Genomic DNA, 21959 nt, shown 5'->3' on the forward strand with positions numbered 1-21959 from the left:
TGCCCTCCGGATGAAAGGGGTGGGTGATCTTTTGTTGTTGTTGTTGAGGGAGACTTCTCCCACCTTACAGCCAATTATAGACACCTCAGGGGTAGGGGAGCAGGACTGGACATACAAACCACCATCTCCTCTTCTCCAGGACTGGACGCAGGACCGACGGATCTTCCAGACAGCGGCAGAACGCAAACAAAGTCTCTGTTGACGACAACGTTGAGCCGCATCTCTCCGCTCTGAGCTGCTTCAAACTGGGCCGAGGGCTTTCAGGAGGCCCTGAGGGGAAACCTTAGATCTTTGGCTTCTCATTTCTCTCGGGGGGGTTGGCAAGGCTTCCCACCTTCATCGAAGTGTGGAGCTGTTGACTTGTGGGAAGGAAAAAAACATAACAGAACACTGTTAGCTTCAAACGTCTGAGGGTAGCTAGTTATGGCTGGGAGACTGAGGACCTCTCCTCCCTTATCTGGTCTAGTGTCAGTACTCGGCCTTATTGTCTTCAAAGGGAATCACTACCTAATCCCATTGTCTTCCATTCACTCATGGCATAATACATGTCTAGACCTGTGTGTGTGTGTGTGTGTGTGTGTGTGTGTGTGTGTGTGTGTGTGTGTGAGGCTAAGCTACTTTCACTTTCTACTTTTGATGAGCAATGTAAGCTAATCTCCCCGTCACTTGTACTAGTCCTGGTCATTAGGTGTGGTAGGTTGGTGGTAGGGTTCTACATCTATCCTCTGTGCTGGCCTCTCTTTTTAAGACTTCAGATTCCGCCTAACCGCTGGTCTACTGATCTGACCTGACCGAGGAGCTTAAAGTGCTGTGCGTTGGTTCTAGAGGGTACCCTCTTCCCTTGCCCAATAGGTTAGCCTATTCCCTTCATATCTCCTCTATGTCCTTTGAGAGCGCCCCCCCCCCCCCCCCCCACTCCACAACCCAGGTCCCCCCCCCCCCTCAGGAGGCAGCCAGGCAGGCGGAGCTTGCTTTACAGTCTATTTTGCTGGGGTCAGAGGGGAACGTGGTGACCCCCAGGCCTGTGAGGAAGGCCAAGCAGGAGTCTAAGCACAGGAAGCCCAGACTGGACTGCACATACTCCACCGGCAGGTCGGGTCTGAATCTGGGGGAGAGAGGAGAGAAGACGAGAGTGAGCCTGACAGAACGCCGGTCTGTACACAGCAAACCAGAGCGGACTATATGCACACCTCCAGTTCTTCCTGAAATTAGACATGCTTCTCCATTTCCTGTCCTACACTATTGGATGAAGTGAAGCCTGACAAGCACAATGATCAGGCACACCTGAATAATCATTTCATCCAATAGTGTAAGATAGGAAATAGAAAAGCATGTCTAATTTCACGAAGTACTGGAGTTGTGCATATAGCCCATTGACCCTTCGCTAAGCACCTCCCTAGAACGGCCACTGCCCAGTCTTACGTTAGCAGCCGTAACTGGGAAGGTGAGGCCTGTCAAGCTTTCAGAACGGACCCATGAACATGGCTCGTTAACCATCGTTCTGACTCGTTAACCATCGATAACCATCGTTCTGGCTCGTTAACCATCTATGCTTTCAGGAAGCTCAGCCAAGTTCAGAGAACACCGGCTACTCTAATCATTAGATTCCTTCATATTTCGTTTGTCTCCCTTTTATCTGTATTAGCCATAGTTATTTGGCGTGCCGTTTATTTATCTACAGCTGGCTCGCCAAAACAATGAGCAATAGCTAGCATGTGGTCTGCCTCGGTCTTCATAGCTACTCACCGGGTTTGCAAAGAAGCTCTATACTCCCACCGACAAATTATATTTTGGATGTAGCTCACAAATGCAAATTGTAGTTCTTTCTGTCCTCTCTCTGATATTTCAGAATTATTATTCCAGAATATGTGCTATTATTTTCTTCTGAATATCTCTCACTGATATAGCTGAAAACAGCATGTTGACATGTGAAAGCTTGACAGGCTTGAAGGGCGTAGCAACTGTAACAATGGGGGGCGGGACTTAGCGAGGGGAGCGAACCGAGTTCCACGTGTGAGCGGACCGGGATCACGCGCTCCGCTCACTCCGCTGGGACCCGGGACTTACGTTTTGAGCATGGCCCTGAGGGCGATCTTCCTCTCCCTCTCTACGAACTTGTCGATGAGGTAGGAGGCCATGCGTGGCGCCTGCCGGTAGAGCCGGAAGAAGCGGTGGTAGTTCCCCAGGGCCCAGGCGGCGCGGAGGGAGAGGGCGTGAGACACACACTCGTCCTGCCGCAGCGCCGAGGTTACATACACCAGCTCGGTGGTCAGGTCTGAGGGAGGAGGAGGTGGAGAGAGGCGGTAAGGGAGGAGACAGCCACAAACGAGCCAGGAGTCCATCTTTGAATGTTTGTCATCTCTGCTCGCAAATCCTATTTCCTCTGGGATAAGATGTGGTGCTTTTGGGACCTAAAACCCACAGACCCGCTAACGGAACACGGCATGCTGTGCACGTCTACCTCCTGAGTTCTTGGTGAAGATGTAGTACAGTAGTCGGTAAGCTGTGAACTCCCCGATGTTCTCCGATGGGTTGTCCTTATACAGGGCCTTCAGCTGGGTCTGGCACTGGTTAAACTCCTCATGGTCGCCCTAATGTTAAACATTTATGATCAGTGTTGTACAATCCCCATGTAGCACCTCCTGCTGATCATATAAAACCATCTACAGATAGTTTATCATCGTTACCTTCTCCAGGGCGATACGAGCATGACACTCGTACACTTCCACTGTGAAGTCTGTACGAACTCCTTGGACCTGGGGGAATGGATAAGACACTGATATTAGCTACTTATAGCATGACACTCAGACTAAATTGCTCTGGACGAGATTAACACCAGATGCTGAATTTGATTTTTCAGTATGCAAACTAACGTGGGTGTTTAAGTCAGGGGCGGGAGCCCGGCTATAGAGAGGTGGATGTTGAGTGGTGCTGTGGTGGACCTACCGTGAGATCCTGTCTTATGGACTTCATCTGTTCACAGGCGTAGGGGTAGTCCTGGTGGCTCTTCCAGTGGGCCTTAACAACCAGCAGGGACTTCCTCAGCACCTGGGGAGCAAGGTTATAATAGTTTTGCTTTTTTCATTAGTTTTTATTTTTATATCGTTTTAACTTTTTGTTTTCAATTTCAGTTTAGTTTTGATCAGTTTTAAAGCAGATTTGCTAGTTTAGTTTAGTTTTTAGTTTTTGAAAATGCTTAGTTTTAGTTTAGTTTTTATTAGTTTCAGTTTTTTATTCTTCTGTGCTAGCCTTGTCAGATAATCCTGATCTCGTGAGCTCACGTTGTTTCACTCCATGTGAAACAAACCATCAGGCGCACATCAGGTTACTCCTGCGCAGGGACACAGCTAAAGAAAATGGAGTATAGATTTCATATCCACCCAAAATACTAGGCTTATGTATGAAATTAAAAAGACTAAAACTAAGGACATTTTCTCAATCATTTTAGTTTATTTTAGTTAGTTTTGTAAACACACAATACAGTTTTAGTTAGTTATCGTTTTTTTTGTAAAGTCTAGTTTTTATTTTTATTTCAGTTAACTAAAATGTTTTTTCACACCTAGTTTTAGTTTTTTAGTTAGTTTTCGTTAACTATAATAACCTTGCTGGGGAGCACACAAGACTGGCTGATCAACACCACAGAGCACTGAGAGGAGGCCTAACTCACCCGCAAAACAAAGTTTTTAACATCTAAATAGACCGAAAATCTTCCCAACCAGGTGATTTAGAGGTCAGTAAGAGTCAGGGGTCACTCACAGACACGGGGCGCACGGTGGCAGGGTCGGGGGCGCAGGTCAGCCTTAGGTAGTTCTTGGTGATCTCCTGGCAGGTGCCCACGATGGGGCAGTCCTCCCAGCTCAGGCCCTCCTGGGTGCCGCTGGGCAGCTCCAGGGAGTTGATGGACAGTACCAGGGGCTCGGAGCGCAGCTGCTTGTGGAAGCGGGCCGCCCGGCTCTGCTTCTTGGCCTCTCGATTGGGGTCGTGGAAGTCCAAGACAGCGTTGTTATTTTTCCTCTTCTTGCCCGGGCCGGAGTTGGAGTCGTCCATGTTCCTGGCGAGGAAGAGGGAGGTGAGATAAGCTATTTAATAAGAGATTTGCTTGATTGACCGAGCCGGGTGGGTCACTGATCGCTATTACATTAGGCTGTAAAGGTGCTATAGGATGATGGGAAGATTGGGGAACGTCGCTCAAACCTCCTTCCTCTGTTGCCTCGCCCTCCTCGGCCCCGCCCCCTCTCTCCGCCGCCGCGCCCCCGGTCCCTGTCGCCGCCGCGGCCCCGCCCGCCTTTCTGATTGCGTCGTGACAGTTGAGGTCGCAGGTCGCTGGACATGCTGCTGTCTGACTGAGAGCCGGAATCACTGTCCGGGAAGAGAAACCACCAGTTATACACGACTAGTGATGTTATACAACCGGTTATACAGCAGCCCCCAAACTCTGGAACAGCCCCCCCCACATTAGAGCAGCCTCCAGACTCTGGAACAGCCCCCCCCCTCCCCACATTAGAGCAGCCCCCAGACTCTGGAACAGCCCCCCCCCCCCCCCCACATTAGAGCAGCCCCCAGACTCTGGAACAGCCCCCCCCCCCCCCACATTAGAGCAGCCCAGACTCCCGTAGCATTCAAGTCCCTCCTCAAAATCCATCTCTTCTCCCTCGCCTTTGATTAGCTGCCTGCCCCCCTGGTAACCCAATTATTGCCATCTTAGTTCCTTTTTACTTTATTTTGTTATTTGCTGCACTTTTTTATTTTGTTGTCTGTGTCTTTGCACTTATCTGTATTTGCACTATTCTTATGCTTTTGTATTTATATCTTTTGCTTTTATCTGTACAGCACTTTGGTTCAGCCACCACTGTTTGTAAATGTGCTATAGAAATAAAATTGACTTGATTTGACTATAAAGCAGAAGAGCACAACACTTCATCACACTTCATGGTCGATTCCAGACGCGGTCTCTCTCTCACCTGCGTCGGTGTCTCTGGCTGCTGCGGTCTCGATGTCGGCCGTGGGAGGGGGAGGGCGAGCGGGAGGAGGAGCAGGAGGAGCTGGAGGAGGGGCTCCTCTGAGAGAAGACGTTCCTGTAGTGGCCGAGCCGGCCCCCGGCGCCGCCCCTCCCCCGCCCCGCCACCGCGCCCCCGCCACCGCGGCTGATGGCGCTCTCCAGCGTCCTCGTGACGGACACCGCCTCCCACCGCGACTGCTTGGCCCTCACCCTGCAGCGGAAGAGAAGAACAATAGATATGGTTCCTAGGGCTGGGTTTAAAAAATCGATTCATCAATTCTGAATAGATTCTGAATCCCAAAATCGATCTTTTATTTAATGAATGAATGAATAAAAGAAGGAATGAATAGTTCATTAATTCATTCAATGATTCATTCATTTTTGGAAATCTGTATCGATACCCAGCCCTAGTATTGATGTGTTGCATAACTTGGCAGTCATGTAATTAAGGTTACAGCTAAAAAAAACAAAACAGGTTTTAGTAACACTAACCGAATCGATATTGAATCGAATCGTGATAATTGATTCTGAATCTTGTGAATCGGAATCGAATCTTGAAATTCGACTCGATACCCAGCCCTAATGGTTCCACACGGGGTGTTCCACAAAACAGCAGCAAAGCATGAACCACGACCCCACCGATCACACAGGCGTCCCCTCCACTTACTCGGGCAGCGGCTCGTGGCTCCAGTTGATGGTGTAGGCGGAGCCGTCCAGCAGACGGTCTTGCAGGACCTCCTTCAGCATCTTCTCCGTGCGGTCCTTGTCCTCCTCGGTCTCGCAGGCCGTGAAACACCGATGCACGTACTCCTTCATGGCCTGGGGCCAGTCCTGGGTCCTGTGGGGGGGTCAACATCCAGGGACAAGTTACTCCACAACGATTAAGGAAATTGAAAATCATACGGCGTTATCAATCATGAATGTCTTGCTAATTTTGATCAAAAGGACCATTTGGTCCAGTCAAATGTTTGTGAAGTAATAAACATGGATAATATTTCGTTGCACCGTCTTGTGCTGTGTAATGACAATAAAGTGAATCTAATCTAATCTATTCAGATACAGGGATGTCCGTAGTAATGCTTCTCTTCTCACTGAGTCTGTGCAACACCAGGTATGACAGGAACAGCAGCAGGTGAGGCTGGTGTAGCAGCCAATCCGGTGGGCTGCTCCCCGGGAGGAAAGCTCTGATTGGTCATGACATAGGGCCGCTTGGGAATGTTGAACTTCATGGCTCCTGCTCCAGGTGCCTCTATGGAATACACACAAGAAAGTGCAGCATGTGAAACTCAAGCTCCAACCATCTTTTTATCACTAGGACGTCCAAGTCTCACGCACTCAATCTTATGTTTCACACAGTGAATAAAAAAATAAAAAAAGATCAACTTTCTCTCTCTCACACACCCCACTGTCTTACGTTTCATACGGTGCCACAGCTGTTGTCCAACTTGTTTTTGGTTCTGGTTCTTGTTTTTGTTGGCCTCCCCTCTCCCCACTCCTGGTCCGTACTGGCCTTGACCCTGCTGCTGCTGGGAGTTACTCTGGGAGGCCTGGTAAGAGCCCTGGGTCTGGTAGTTCTGCGCATAACCAGGTCTGCCTAGATTAGGGTTGATCTTGTAGCATTGCGTTGGGTTGTTGCTGTTGTAAGCGTTCGGTGAGGGGGGAGGAGGGTACTGGGAATTGGGAGGGGGAGGTAAGGACTGGGGGGGAGGTGGAGGGGGCTGCTCAGAGCTGGTTGGGCTCTGGGGGGGAGGCTGAGGGGCGACTGGGGGAGGGGGTTGGGGTTGAGGGGGGTAGCTGGATGACTGGTCATCCATCAGGGGCATGGAAGCAGGCTGAGAAGGGCAGGAAGTTGGACAGAAAATAGGAAAAGATGGGAGAGGGAAGAGAAATTATTAAATACAAAAGAAATAAGATCTCAAACACCTTATACTAGAGATGCACTCATTTTATTGGCCTATTCAGATTTTCTTTCTAAAAACTAAAGCTGACAGCATACACAAACACTTTTGTAACTTTTCTTTAATGTAAAATTGAAATTCATTAGTATGTCATAATGAAACATTGACTATTAAATAAGTTACATTTTCTCTGAAATCGTTACGCAAGCGAGCCGTCTCTGCTGACCCATATCACTGTCGATTGTAAAAGGGAAAACTAGCTAGCTAACACGAACTGTTGGCCAGCTTATAACAATTAGCCAGTCAGGTATGTCAATATTTCATAACTACTGGTTTTGAGTTGCAATGAGGTTGGAGGGTAACATTAGCTAGCCAGCTATCTGGCGATGGTTAATGACAGCTAAAGTTAGACAAAGCTGGCCCAGCCACTGCTAACTACGGTCTAACTCAGTTACTCATGTCAAAAAAATATGTTGCACACGTAAAATTAAACCAATAAAAAAAGATTGATTAGATTCTGATATAAAGCTGTAGGCTGACGCTAAAGTTAGCTAACAGGCTAACAATTAGCTAGCTAACATACGAGGGTAACGTTATCCCTTGTACTAGCAACATGCTACGCTGTCAAACATTAACAAGTTGACAAATGTAACTGCTATAATCAAAATGGGATTTTATGAACATCCATATTTGGTGACATTGGTATGTTTCTCACCTGAAAACAAATTACAAACCGTCAGTAAATTAGCTGCTGCTCGCTGCTGTTACTATTCTAGCACGTTAACTGCGCAACAGGCTTATAACAGCGCGTGGGCAGAGTTCTCTGGATGGAGGAAGAAAGTTTGAGGTGGCTACTGCCACCTACAGGCTAAAATGGGTATAGGCTTGCAGGAAAATAACCAACTAGTCGTCACCAACTACTAGTAACCAACCACTAGTCAGTAGCCAGCTGTGGAATCTCCAGCTCATAGCCAAAGCTAACCAGTGGGAAGGGACAACAACGAGAGAGCAGTTCAGCTAGCTACGGCCCTGGATGGAGAGGCTAGAAAGGTGCTTGCTTGACCACTCAGCCATGGACATGATGAACCCCAATCCATAGAGGCGGCTATAGAGACGGTTTGGTGACCTAACCAAGTCCACCTCAGCAGCAGGGAGGAGGAGGCGGCACTGGAGCGAGCTTGAGGAGTTCAACAGATTTTTGTGGAGTGGATGGCGCCAGCAACCCTCAACTAAAAATTAAATGAAATTAATTTCAGCAGGTATTTTCAGAGGTGTACAGTACCTGTCCATTTGGAGTGGTGGGTGCTGGGTAAGACCCCGGCGGCCCGCCATACTGGCCCTGCGCATAGCCACCACCATACTGGAAAGAGAGCACACAAGCATATTACCGGTTTAGACTGATACTGTAATACAAGACATGGGAATGTTTTGACGCAACACAGTGTATGTTCCATTAACCCACGAGCTACAACTCAATATGATACATTGTCCTCACCGTCAGTAGGCCAGTGGGATTGTGTACATTGTGAGACCCAAGGCCAGAGTACTTACTGGGGCCATAGGGTAGTAGTAGTTGTATGGGTACGTGTACCCAGCATACTGCTGCTGGTTTTGCTGGTACCACTGGTGGTAGTACTGCTGCTGCTGTTGCTGCTGCTGCTGCTGGTGAGCATTGGATTCTGTTACTGCAGGTTGGAACTGGCCAGCCTGAAAACAAATACAAATGCAGAGAACTACTAGATACAGCTAATGCTGTGGAAGCATTGAATCGCTCAGAATTTAAATTATATTGAGTTCAGACATACAGGGGAATAACACCTCTGTAGCAATCAATTAATAAATACTTAAGTAGGCTATAGAGTGAATGTCCGCAGCCACACTGAGACACACCCAAACAAACAAAGACTTTGGCCTAAACACAGGCATATAGGCCTACAAATTGAAATACACACCTGTGCTGTGGTCCTGGTGGCCTGGGCAGTCTTGGTCGCGCTCTGACTCTTACTAATGGAGGCTAGCGCCTGTCGAGCCTTTTCCCACTCTGGGTTCTCATGGACCTGGCCCTCTGAAGCGGCCCACTCTGGGTTCTCATGGACCTGGCCCTCTGAAGCGGCCCCGAACGACCTAGACACACGGGACGAACAGGGACCACATTATTTGGATTATTCAGATAGTTTAGCTAACTAGCTAGAATAGAAAACGTAGCTAGCTGACCAAATTAGCCATTATAAAGTGGTATGTAACCCTTAAATGACGTTAAATTGGCCAAAGTTAATTCCGATTATAATCTACCTAGCTAACGTTAGGAAAGTTATATAGCTAGCTACGTTACCTAGACTAGCCAACGACCTTAACACAGCTAATAATAGATAACTTACTAGCTGGCAATATTCCAAGTTAACATTATATAGCTATGTTGATTTACGGTAAAAATGAAAATAGCGCACGAAACATTGGTTGTTGGGGCTAACTTTATATACTAGCTATCTAAATAGCAAGCTAGCTTTTGGGGAGCATTGCGTTATTAACTAACGTTTAGCTAGTGCTGGCTAAGTTAGCATAACTACCGTAAAGCTGACTTTAGCTACCTGTAAGGGGTCAGCTAGCTTCCCTGCTAATCGATCACACTACCAGACACATAAAACGGATCAATGCGTTTTGCTTAACAGCAAACGATCAATTTTCAACTCAATAGTCTAATGAAATGTAACTAGCTTCCATTTTGTAATGTTGCTTTAGGTAGCGCTTACCAAGTAGCGGCCGGAGCTGCCTGCGTCGTATTCGCCGCCATTTAAAGAGCTAGCTAGCTAGCTTGCTGCTAGCAACTAGCTAACGTTAACAACTGCTTTCCGCAGAGGTAAACAAGACAAACTCCAGCGCAAATCGCGAGAACCTCTTCAGTCTAACTCTTCTGTCAACCAATTTCGACAAGTGTTCTGTTTGGTCTGTAATCGTATATCTATCAATTTCTTCTTTTTAGCAATGTTCTATCTTGCTGACAGTTATCGCAACACTGGCTTGGTTGTCGACTGACTAAAGCTCGCTATCTCTGGAACAGTCCGGGGTGGAACTTCGACTGAGAAACAAAATGGCTGTTGAACTAGGATGTAGGCCTAGCTAGTAGCTCGCCCTCCTACATCCTGATATTGCGAGCTCACATTCTGTTTGATTTTTATTTTATTTTCATGGTCAGCAACACAAACATACACAGCCCATAACAAACACGGACATAGTTAGTGATAGTTAGAACATAGGCATAGTTAGTGATTTATATTTGCTAAGTAGCCTAGGCTAACATAATTTGTTCAAAAATCCTACAAGATTCAACCAAGGTCCTACCACATAAACAGTGGAAATTGTGGGATAGTGGTAAGGATTCGTGGGATAGTGACCAGTAGCCAATGGATGAATCTAAAGTCCTTGCTATCTTGCATGAAAAAAACGTATGTCTGTCCCTTGGGGACCCTCCAGAAAGAGGGACAATAAGGGTCCCATTTGAAACGTTCATGAAATATATTGAATAATAGCCTAATGGCTATGAAATTAATTCTCCTTCCTTGAGATATGCATGGTGGGATAAATTAGCCTTGTGATACCATCCTGATCTTCCAAGCTCACAGTGTGTATGTGTAACAGTGTCATTGGACCTTTAAGGAGGTATTTATATTCAGCCACACAGCACACACAAGTAGGCCTCCATACACATGTGAGCAGCAACACAACGCGCACACACACACACACACAAAACTTCAGGTCGCCGGTGGAAATTGTTCCCTGCTTTTTTCCCATCCAAGCTGTCCAGGAGCAGTGGGCATCATGTCTAGGGACAAGTCCAAGTGCTCAGTCCAAGTCCTGGTCTGGGACAGGACTGAAGCATGTTTTTCATATTGGGTTCTTGGGAGGAAATCCTTGCAAACATGGGGAGAACGGGCACCCTCAACAGAAAGACCTTCTAGCTGTGAGGCAACAGTGCTCAAGTAGCCTACTGCGCCACCGTGTAGCTCGTGAGCGATTTGGGGTTCAGTGTCTTGCTCAAGGACACTTTGACACACCGCCGGGAGCTGGGGTCGAACCGGGGACCTTCCGAACCCCAGCCGGCCGCTCTACCTCCCAAGCTACGGGTCGCACGGCTTCACAAGATTATAATAATTGTAAAAACATCAAAAAGGCCATGAAGACGTCATTCTAGCTCCTCACTCTTGAGGTTTTATTCAACAGAAAAGTCAGACGATAATGCTCTCAGGGTAAAGCACAAGAGGGCAAGGCAAGTTTATTATTTACTATAGCACATTTCAGCAACAAGGCAGTTCAAAGTGCTGTACGTGAGACATTAAAAGCATCAAGACAAAGTGCAACACATAAAAGGTCATATAAAACAAAATGGGCAGGGAAGAGAGAATAGACAGACAGAGAGAACCTGAAACACGCAGGTACTTTATGCACTAAACAGGGCCAGTCCCCCTGCCTACCACCAATCAGGGCCAATCCCCCTGGCAGTACCACCAATCAGGGCCAATCCCCCTGGCAGTACCTCCAATCAGGGCCAATCCCTGTCCTTAACGGTTCGCTACACTACCCCTTCACCACAAAGTTTCTTGCCCACGAGGGAATACACAAAGTTCACAAGGGGCCCCTCCCACGTTGCGGGTTCCTTGCTGCCCCCCACACACACACACTCACACGCAGATGCAGACATCCACATTCCACATAATGATAGCGTCTGTCTGTGTATGTCTGTCTGTGTAGACTTACTATAAGCCTATGGTGGATGTTTATGAAGTTCAGCATAGTTTGTTTCTGGCATAACATGGCTCTGATGTTATTGTTAATAGGCTATCAATCAAGTGAGAGTCTCAGTCAGGCAGAGAGAGAGAGAATGTTTGTGTGAGAGAGAGACAGATGGGCCAACACAAAGTAACGAGAAAAAAGCAGCGAGTTCAAGGCACTCTAACATAGATTCAAAAGCTTTAATAAGTGGCTATATCATGATCAATAAAAACAACCAACATGTTTTGGCCTCTCATAGCCTTCATCAGGGGATGACAGAGTGACACAACACAGTCCATATAAAGCTACACATCCTCTCAATTAGACAAATCTGGAATATGTAGAGAGTGGGTCGTATGCCCACCTCCCTTGTTCTCTGTAAAGCGCATTGTGTTGCCTCTGGGTATGAAATGCGCTATACAAATAAAGCTTTGATTGATTGATTGATTGAAATCATAATCAGCTGGTTTGAGGAAGAAGACAAGTGGTCATCGTCATAAATGGTCTTACTCCACCTGAGGTCAGTGTGACCTGTAAACAATGTTATTTAAATATAACAATGAAAAAACAATCACAAAAAAAAATTCCAACTATACAAAAAGAAAAAGATATACTAACATGCATATTTATATCTTTCTATAGACACATGCACATACAGTATCATGTCATCATATATTTGAAGGGGATCATATCAATCATGTTCTAACTGTTCTAACCAGGAGAGAACATGTTCTAACCAGGAGAGAACATGGCTGAAGCTTATTGCTCCAACGGCTCTTTCTGGGTTACTGTTCTCTCATCATCTCCTTCTCTAGGGGTTAAGTGGACATGATCTATATATCTGTAAAAGAGACAATTGCAATTATGAGTATCCTTAAAATGTTTAAATGGCATAGTCACAGTTATGTTATGCCAAACGGTCCTGGAGACATCTTTTGGTACGTCATAAAAATGCATCACACAGAGAACAAGACAGTATATAAATAGCATGTGTAGTCTTACAGTTAATGAAATGCCTATTGGTATAGAACTGTTGTGTTACAGGGTGGGTAAAACCTTTAGATTTGACTACAGTGTCGCATTGTTTGCAATGGCCACACCTAAAGGTCCCACTAGGCACTTTTGGTAGCCATGTATTTAGTTTTTTATGCACCCGTCTATATAGGGTAACAATACTTTTCCTCATCTGTGATAGGCTAATAATCGAATTACCTCCACCCAGACTGAATGCGCTGTGTGGAGAGTAATGTTTTCGGCATGTGTGAGTCTGTGAGTGAGTGAGTGATTCTGTTAGTTACTAAGCAGGATCACGCAAAAACGACCAGACCAATTTTCATGAAACTCTGCGGAGGGGTGTAGCATGGGCCAAAGAAGAACCCACACATTTTGGATCTGTTCCAAATCATGGGGCGGATCCACAATTTAAAACAAAACTTTGAGCTCCCCAGGTGGGGGAGGGTTGGACTGGGGTGTGGGGGGAGAGACGGAATGCAGCAATACCAAACCCTGTCCTGTTAGCACAGAGCCATGAAATGCATTCATGGGCGGAGGTCTGTGCTCTCTGAGTGTAACCGAGTGAAAACATGAGTAGCTGGTGAAACTCACTCCTCAAAGGAGCGCTGACAGTCCCTCCAAGAGGGACGTCCCTATTGGCGCAACTGTCCGCCTCACAAGCGGAGAGCTTGTTGAACGTGGGTTCAAATCCCGCCCTGTGCAAGCCCTTAACATGGGTTGAACTGTTGAACACAACGCAGATGAGAGTACAACGATTACATTGGTGCCGTGACCCGGATGTCCAGTGGTGTGAGTGAGTTTAGATGGGTGAGTGTAACCGTGGGAAAACGTGAGGAAAACGAGTAGCTGGTGAAACTCACTCCTCAAAGGAGCACTGACAAAGGAGCACTGACAAGGGACGTCCCTAGTGGTGTAACTGTCAACGTGTCCACCTCACAAGCGGGAGGGCTGGTGATGGGTTTCGAATCCTGTCCTGGGAAAGCCCTTAACATGGGTCGAACTGATATACATAACACAGAGAGTACAGCGGTTACACAAGCGCCAGTGCGCTAGTTTCCCATGTCACAATGAATGTTTCATTTTTAAATATTGGCAAAGTGGTGTCTGTTAAATCCCTTCAAGCAAAAAGTATTTTGTGAAATAATAATATTACAGTCATAATCATCAAGCCCTGGATGGCAACAATTGATTTCCCGCACATTGTGTGCTGGCTGCCAGGTGGAGCCCCTTTTGGCACTTTTCCTCCATACACAATCTCTGGACACATCACCACACAGTTATTGACATTGTGCGAGACAATCCCGCCAACCATGACTCACTTCCACTTAACACATTGTGTAATTCTCTGAGGTACACGTTGTGTTTTTCTCTCATCTTCGAGGGAGGAAGTTGGAAGATGTGGGTTCCTTCTAATCCTGATGACCTAGTTCCAGGATTTCCTCAAATTCACCTTTCCAGAGGCATACTAGCCTGTTGAATCAGTGAGGAGCTGTATTAATTACTCACAACAACAACTTACAGTGAGTGACTTGGTTCGCTCCATGGTTGAATATGAGGGTTGATCTGGCAGCATTCCTTAGTGCATAATTGTAGACCATTTTTAGTTGCACCCCCAGTAATTATAGTTGAGTGTCTGTGATGCTCAGAAGTTGGGCTGGTCTGTGGTCCCTGACATACATCAAACTTAATTCTAAAATGGACAATAGAGTGATATTTGTCTAGAATTTGTCTGTATGTGAAATACAAACTAACCTATGACTAGATCAAAGAGGTTTTAATAGACTACACTAGCTAGACCAAGCAGAGACAGAATTCAGGACCCTGATTAGGCTACTCAGAGAGACTAGCTGTGGGAGAGAAAGAGTTGGGAATTTTCCAATGTTTAAAATGAGTGTGCTGAATTGAAGAGAGAAAGGGAGAGGAAACCGCGTCTGAAGGGAAACTAATGATGAGACTAGTTCTAACTGATAATGTAGAAAATCTAAATACTTAGGCAAAGGCTTAACACTCCACTTTCACCGCAATGACAGGCCTACCCTATCCAATAGTCTCCTGTAGAATACTCACTCCCTAATAAAACATTCCGCGTCACTTCCTTGCCCGTCCCTTCGGGAAAACACGCAGAAACAGCTACGACGGCGACATAGAGCGAGAAAACCCTGGGAGAAAAGATACGAGTGTGAAATCCAGATGAAAAGAAGAGTATTGAGAAGGGAGGAAGCCAAACACGAGCATATAAACTTCCAAGTAAGTTTTCCATACTTTTACTGCTTTGGTAGGCTAACATTCCCGCAGTAACTTGATCAGGGAGCGCAAGTTATTCTCCCCTTTTCAACCATCGAACTTACTCGCCCTCCACATCCTACTGCTGGGAAACCAATCAAATTTACAGTTCTTATATACAAATTCACATTAGGCTAATTGTTGGAATGTCGTAGACTATAGCGGGAGAGTAGGAGAGTGGAAAAGGGGGCTCTACCTGTGCCGCGTTTTCTCCTTTGCAAGTGTAGCCTAGCCTAAAAATTGTGGAATGCCTGCAGTTAGTTTGAGGAGGGCGTGTAGCCTACCTAGGCTACAAGGTAAATTAATTCGTCTGGAAGTATAGAGACAACTGATCAAAAATAAAATATGGTTTTAAATATCTGTCTTACAACTAAAACGAGCAATTCATTTTCAGATCTACCATTAGCGATATGCCAATATTGATCATAGGCCTACTTTGATATTGATTGATTGCTATATTGTATTGAGTCAGTCCTGTGTGACGTTGGTGTTTATTTGAAGAGTCTACTTTTTCTTTGTCTCATATGCCCCAAGGGAGGACGTCTAGAGAGAAGTATGTGCTTGCGTTGCATGCATATTTTTCAGTTGCAAGTCTCGGCATGGCCTTGGCAGCAGTATCAGTAACGACTCTTTGCTTTCTCTTACACAACATGGTGTTTCTCAGAGTAGCTTACATTACCTTTTCAAAACCCATTTGTTGCATTTAAGGCCACTTGCAGGCATACTTTCTGAAAGCCAAATGTGAAAAACAACACTAGATGATCAATGTCTCTAATATGACCATAATGATTGAATGATCATGTTTCTCTGAATTTTATCAATTTAAAACCCATTTCCTATATTTTTGATTGACTTGTTCACAGCTATTGTAAACAAACACCTTCGTTTACATATTAGATATATTTTAGTACTTTCCACATTGAATTGGACAAAACACTTTTGGTTATGAATGGCTTCACTTGCTCAATTGAATCCATTTTAATGTACACAACATTTCAGCCAGTGACCTTCTTCAGGTATATGCTGACATAGAATAACTATATAAAAGGTAGCTATAGGGCTACTGGTGACCAATCATCAAACTCATAGTTAGCCTACACCTTGCAGTTAACTCCTCCAGGTCATTTTAAATCCTCCTACAATGAGAAACATGATAGAACAATAGACATTATAGTAATACAATAATGTGATGCAAAATATATAATTTAACCTCAAATAGAAAGCAATAAATATATCTAGAATTGGAGATTACAAGTAGCCTGTCTGCTTGATAACATAGCCTATAGGTCTAACATGCCAATAAGCAAACATCTTATTATACAAACAAGTCCAAAAGTATACAAAATGGATAACACTATCATACAGTCAGACAATACTCAGCTTCATCTAAACTGCATCAGGCAGGAGTTTACGGTTAGCGCCTGAGAGAATGAAATTAATAAATAAACAGGCAACATCAGGGTCATCATACAGTACATCACAACATCACAGTAATATACCTCTAGGTAGGGCTGCACAATTAATCGTGAATTAATCGAAATCGCGATTATGACCTCCGCAATTAACTAATCGCAAAAGGCCACAATTAATGTGATTAATCATTTTGCTTTGAATTGAGTGTGCTAGGACTACACAGACGAATCACAGGCACTTATGCTGTCTGACCAATCACATGCGTTCCCGCTGAGTGCGCTGTGCGTAGGTCAAGACACAAGAGTACCTGCAGCTGTGAGTATTGAAAAAATGAGCGAAAACGAGGTTAGTGAGTTAGTAGCAACAAAGGGATTAACGTCCATGATTTGGGAGCATTTTGGTTATTATATTAATATTATATATTAAATATTGATCGCAATTATTAATCACAATTACCATTTTGGAGCAAATAATCACAATTATTATCTTTTGTCATAATCGTGCAGCCCTACCTCTAGGTGTGTGTTTGTAAAGTGTGCATCCGACAGGCTTCAATTTGTTTAAGCAGCCCTTTAGGTTATTAAATACCTCACGACTATAGAATGATTTATCTTTCTCTTGAGTATTAATTAATTATGTTTCTCTTGAGTATTTGGTATGAGTAACAACAGTTAAAGTGAAATGCCACCAATATACTGTTTTTGACAAAGCCTCTGTATCAGGATCTTATTCTGACCTATTTTCTAGATTTTAAACCAATGTAACGCTGTTTTCATTTCAGCTTGTCACAGCAGACCACTTTACTGAAAACTGTCCACATCTGCCCTTGATGTACTACTTTCTGTATGTACTGTAGAGGCCCTCAGTGAGGGGCCGTCCAACTGTTCTATCTCCATTTACTTTCTCAGGGCCACTGAGGAATGTATCTCCATATTTCAGATGGAATCGCTGCACACTACACTTGCATGCATTTAAAATGAACTTGCATGACATGGCATTAGTCATTTAGCAGATGCTTTTATCCAAAGCAACTTACAATAATTGCATTTAACACAGGCAGTCATTGTACAGGTACCACTACTTGCCTGAAGTCACAAGTGCATCTCTAAGAGCGTAATCTAGTCTGAAGTAAAGGAGCAATAACAGCATACAAATACAATAGGTGCTTAAGAGGAAGGGTCCGGGTAGTACTTCTTGAAGAGGTGAGCTGGGAGGAACAGCAGCTCAGTTTTGTTCAGGTTGAGATTAAGGTGGTGTGTCGCCTTCCACGAGATGTCAGCCAGGCACGTGACAATGTATGCCTCCACTTCTGTGTCGGAGAGAAATGACAGGACCAGCTGGGTATCATAACAATGAAGAAGCCATGTGAGCGAATGACAGAACCCAGAGATGTAGACTGAGAAAAGATAAGGACCCAGGACTGATCCTTGTGGAACTCCCGTAGTCAGGTTGCGTGGTTCAGACACAGACCCTCTCCATGTCACCTGGTAGGAGCGGCCCGTCAGGTAGGATGCAAACAGGGAGAGTGCAGAGCCTGTGACACCTTTCTCCTTAAGGGTGGAGAGAAAGATCTCGTGGTCCACCATGTCAAATGCTGCTGACAGGTCCAGGAGTATCAGGACAAAGGAGAGAGAGTTTGCTCTCGCATCATGGAATAACTCACTGCAAGGAGGACTGTCTGTCGAGTGGCCCACCTTGAAGCCAGACTGGTGGGAGTCCAGGAGGTTGTTCTGGTGGAGGAACTTTGTCTGACAGCTGGTTAAAGACAGCATGTTCAAGTGTTTTTGATAAAAAGGATCGAATGGAAACCGGTCTGTAGTTTTTGACATCATAGGTTTCTTCAAGAGGGGGGTGACTGGCAGTCTTGAAAGTATTACATTACAGTCATGTAATGTAATTCCACTCCATTTAACGTAGGAAAAGCCAGTGTACTACTACTTGCCAGAACTCACAAGTGCATCTCCTTTCTAAAACAAGTGACTAAGAACATAATACTTTGCTGAAGGCAAAGTACAAGAATAGCAATCTAAAATACAATAGGTGCTTAAGAGGGTGGATTGTTGTGGTATTTCTTGAAGAGATGAGTTTTGAGCCTGCGACAGAGGGAAGCAGAGGCAACCAGAAAGGGTGCTCAGAGAGCACAGGCCTCCGCGCATGAATGCATTTTGTTGGCGTAACTCTCAGTTTATACGATACCACAGGATCCAGGCTAAGACAATGTAAATCTGAACTACCCCTTTAACACGCTACCGGGGGGCAGTACAGTAAACATGGCAAAAGATGAAGTGAAGGAAATGGTCCCACTGTAGCCAAGTTTTGTTTTAATTTTCATTTGTGTATCCGCCCAGTGATTCAGATCCTTTCCAAAATGTAATGGGTTCTAAGTTGGCCCATGCTACACCCCTCTACCAAGTTTTGTGAAAATCACTCAGAGTTTTTGCGTAATCCTGCTAAAGAACGAATGAACAAAAAAAACGAAATAACGAACACGCGACAAGTCCCCCGCCCCGACGGTCGGCAGGCGCGGAGGCAAACATTCTGATACGAGAGATGTGTTGATGAGGTGGGTTAGTAAGGGAAGGAGTCCAGGCGCAACAGTGCATGTGGCATCAGTCAGTTAATATTGCTTTAGGGCGACACGATACAAAGACCTTAGTCATGGCGTTTTTCCCGTTCATACGTGCAAAAGATAGCGTGACACTTTCTCTCCCTCTTGAACTCGGAATGCTTTTATCCATGCACACATTTAACTCTTATTTGTATCCCACTATGTCTATGCAAACAATATCATGTTCAATCAGGTCTGTGTCTCTGTTTAAGACTGCAGCTGTAGATGGTTGTGTGATATGCCCTGACGAAGGCCTCCTGGCTGAAACATGTAGGCATTTTTATATGTTCATCATGAACTAGCCCAAGAATAAAGGCTTTTTAATTTTGTACCAGAAGAGCTGCCTTCTTGGTTCACCTGCCTCAACCCACTTGAGCACTCAGTCTGCTGTTTTGTTATATCATATTCATATTTGACAAGACTTTTCTCTCTCCAGATCTCTTTTGATCTTGCATTTATCTCCTCTGCTTTCCTCCTCATACTGCCAGTCTGTTCACCTCATTCATGAGCTGCTCTTTCTTCTCTCTCTCTCTCTCTCTCACAGACGTCATGCCTCTACACAAGTCGACCCGGGGCCCTCGCTTGGACCCCACCATGATCTCCGCCCCGCTCGGCGACTTCAGACACACCATGCACATCGGGAGGGGCGGCGACGCCTTCGGCGACACCTCCTTCTTGTCCACCCACGGGCCCAGCCCGCCCAGCTCCGACCCCGAGGCGTCTGGTGACCTTCCGGCTGCCGACGCCGACGTGCCTCTCAACCACAGCGACTCCGCGGTTGACGGCTTGAACAGTGAGCTCCAGCACTCCGAGTCTGTGTCTTCATTCACCATGGATCTGGATCTGGACCTGGGCCCATCCATCTTGGGGGACGTGCTAGGGGTGATGGACGGACTGGTCCTGGACTCTGATTGGACAGTGACCAATGACGAGGAGGTGTTCAGTTCAAATAAAGATGCCTCAGTAAAAGAGGAGGAGCTGAACGCGGTGGAGGAGGAGTCGGTCTGTGTAAAGAATGAGTTGAATGAAAAGCTGGTGGGGAGGGAGGCAGACGACGTGGGAGAGAGGGGGGAAGTCTGCATCATGGAGGGGAACGGGATCAAGTCGAAAGGGCTTAAACCGAAAGTGCGATTCAGCGACAAACGAGAGGAGATTATTCGCCAGGCGTCGGAGGAGGAGGGCCAGGGGTTCGAGTTCCATGACGAGGAGGGTCTGGAGTGTGCGAGTCCGATGGCGGGAGAGCAGGAGAAGGGCGACGGCCCCGTCGTCAGTGTCGCAGAGGCCACCAATCACAAATCTGATTTGCCACCTAGTCCCGCCTCCTCACACAGCTCAGAGTATGAGGGAGTCACTCCATTGGACAGGAGGAGGGCTGAAAACTGCCATTCAGAGACTGATTCTGAAGAGGAGGAAGAAGGAGGAGACAGTGGAAGGGGCTACACATTTGAAGATGAGTTTGATGATGAAATTGGCCTCTAGGAGAGCAGCACGGTGCCTTGTGAAAACAGTTCCTTATTAATTGTCCATCATGTACATTGATAATTTCTTTCTTTAATCAATATTCTGAAATTAACACAAAAAAGGGAGGTTTAACCAAAGATGACGATTAAAAAATACTGTTTGTAACAGATATTAAAAGATACATTTAGCTTTGAATCCAAAGAGGAAGAGAACTGTTTTATGTCAAAATGGTTTCCAGTGAATATCTTGCAGCACTTTGGATCATTTCACACAGGTTTTTTTGCTCAGTGGAAAGTGTTTTGTTAACTGACAGATTCAATCAAACTCAATGGATTTAAGATCACGTGTTAGTTTAGTTTTACCAAATCAAATATTTTTTTCTTAAGCATATTATAGAGTTCTATGTGACGGTGCCTTAAAGGGAGTTGTATTCGTTCATATCCCTGTGCTTATTATAGCTGTGTTGTCCATCTTTTACTTGTTACTTTTCATTTCCTATTATGCATATAGAAGTCTTACATTATTCCCCCAGATCAAATTGTCATTAGTCTGGAAACATGTGCTTCGTAGTATTCAATACCGCTGAGTATTGTTCAGTTGTAATTTTCTGAAACCAATGGTGTTCTTATAATTACTCATCATTCCAATGTTGTACTGTGAAATGCTCACATTAAGAGTTATTCCAACTTACGACATTACTACTTAAAGGGATATTCTGGAATTTTTGAACTAAGGCCTAATTTTCGACTTAAGATGAAAGCGCACCCAAAAACAAATGAAATGAGTATTGTCTCTCTGGGATTATTTTGTCTGTTTACCATCCGTTTTGAATTCAGTTCTGGTTTGTGGAATTTATATTTCTGTCTGTGAGTCGGCAGGCGGAGTAACACTCAGATCCAGCTAGATCATATAATAATAATAATAGGTCCCCAAATCTATATTATTGAATTCAAAAGGGATGGTAAATAGACACAAAAGAATCCCCAAGAGACTTTACTCATATTTAATTTGTTTTTGGGTGCGTTTTTTTGGACAGGCTAACGTGACTTAATAGGGTTGCACTAGCATTAGCCACCAGTGGAAATTGGAAAGACCCAAAGCTATCTACAGCATGGAATTAACTGAAAATGATCAGTCAAAAACATCAGAGGTAAGTCGAAAATGAGGCCCTAGTTCAAAAATTACAGAATATCCCTTTAAATCTCAATGAATGCAGAAGAATCACCAAATCTTTGTTTTACTGTTTTGTGGGGAAAACGACTAGTGACTCTAATGACCACTGACAATCTTAAATTGTGCTTTGTCATTATTAAAACCGGACTCAAAGCAGGCATGTATTATATGGGATATCGTTTTGGACCAATTGTATTCGATGATGGAAAGGGGAGCTCTCTTAGGAAATAGAACTGAAATGTTTTTCATCTCATAAGATCCACTCGGATATGCTGGCTACATAAATAAATAAACATTTCTTTACAGCTCTATTTTCTCAACCATCTTGAATGCTTCCTTTGGT

The 21959-nt window shown here is 45.0% G+C and overlaps 2 protein-coding genes across 2 annotated transcripts; one reads left to right on the forward strand and one right to left on the reverse strand.

The window, feature by feature from the left end:
• Positions 1–942: 942 nt before the first annotated feature.
• Positions 943–9953, reverse strand: leng8 (leukocyte receptor cluster (LRC) member 8; the record flags this gene model as incomplete). Its single annotated transcript, XM_084444911.1, has 15 exons — positions 9648–9953; positions 8850–9021; positions 8449–8604; positions 8180–8257; positions 6414–6831; positions 6092–6248; positions 5667–5837; positions 4962–5210; positions 4195–4359; positions 3757–4051; positions 2947–3048; positions 2688–2756; positions 2462–2591; positions 2068–2275; positions 943–1105 (listed from the first exon to the last, which is right to left on the reverse strand). Exons 1-15 carry the CDS (start codon positions 9686–9688, stop codon positions 943–945), a joined length of 2574 nt encoding a protein of 857 aa, XP_084301037.1. The 5' UTR covers positions 9689–9953.
• A 4835-nt stretch (positions 9954–14788) lies between these two features.
• Positions 14789–21911, forward strand: cdc42ep5 (CDC42 effector protein (Rho GTPase binding) 5). The gene is made up of 2 exons (XM_084444157.1): positions 14789–14925; positions 19527–21911. Exon 2 carries the CDS (start codon positions 19532–19534, stop codon positions 20459–20461), a length of 930 nt encoding a protein of 309 aa, XP_084300283.1. The 5' UTR covers positions 14789–14925; positions 19527–19531; the 3' UTR covers positions 20462–21911.
• The last annotated feature ends 48 nt before the right edge of the window (positions 21912–21959 follow it).

This window comes from Borostomias antarcticus, assembly GCF_949987555.1.
Source record: "Borostomias antarcticus genome assembly, chromosome: 10".
Classification (NCBI taxonomy): Eukaryota; Metazoa; Chordata; class Actinopteri; order Stomiiformes; family Stomiidae; genus Borostomias; species Borostomias antarcticus.

Excerpts from the sequence above, each read along its gene's own strand:
- cdc42ep5 (XM_084444157.1), top strand. The coding sequence starts at position 19,532 with ATGCCTCTACACAAGTCGACCCGGGGCCCTCGCTTGGACCCCACCATG.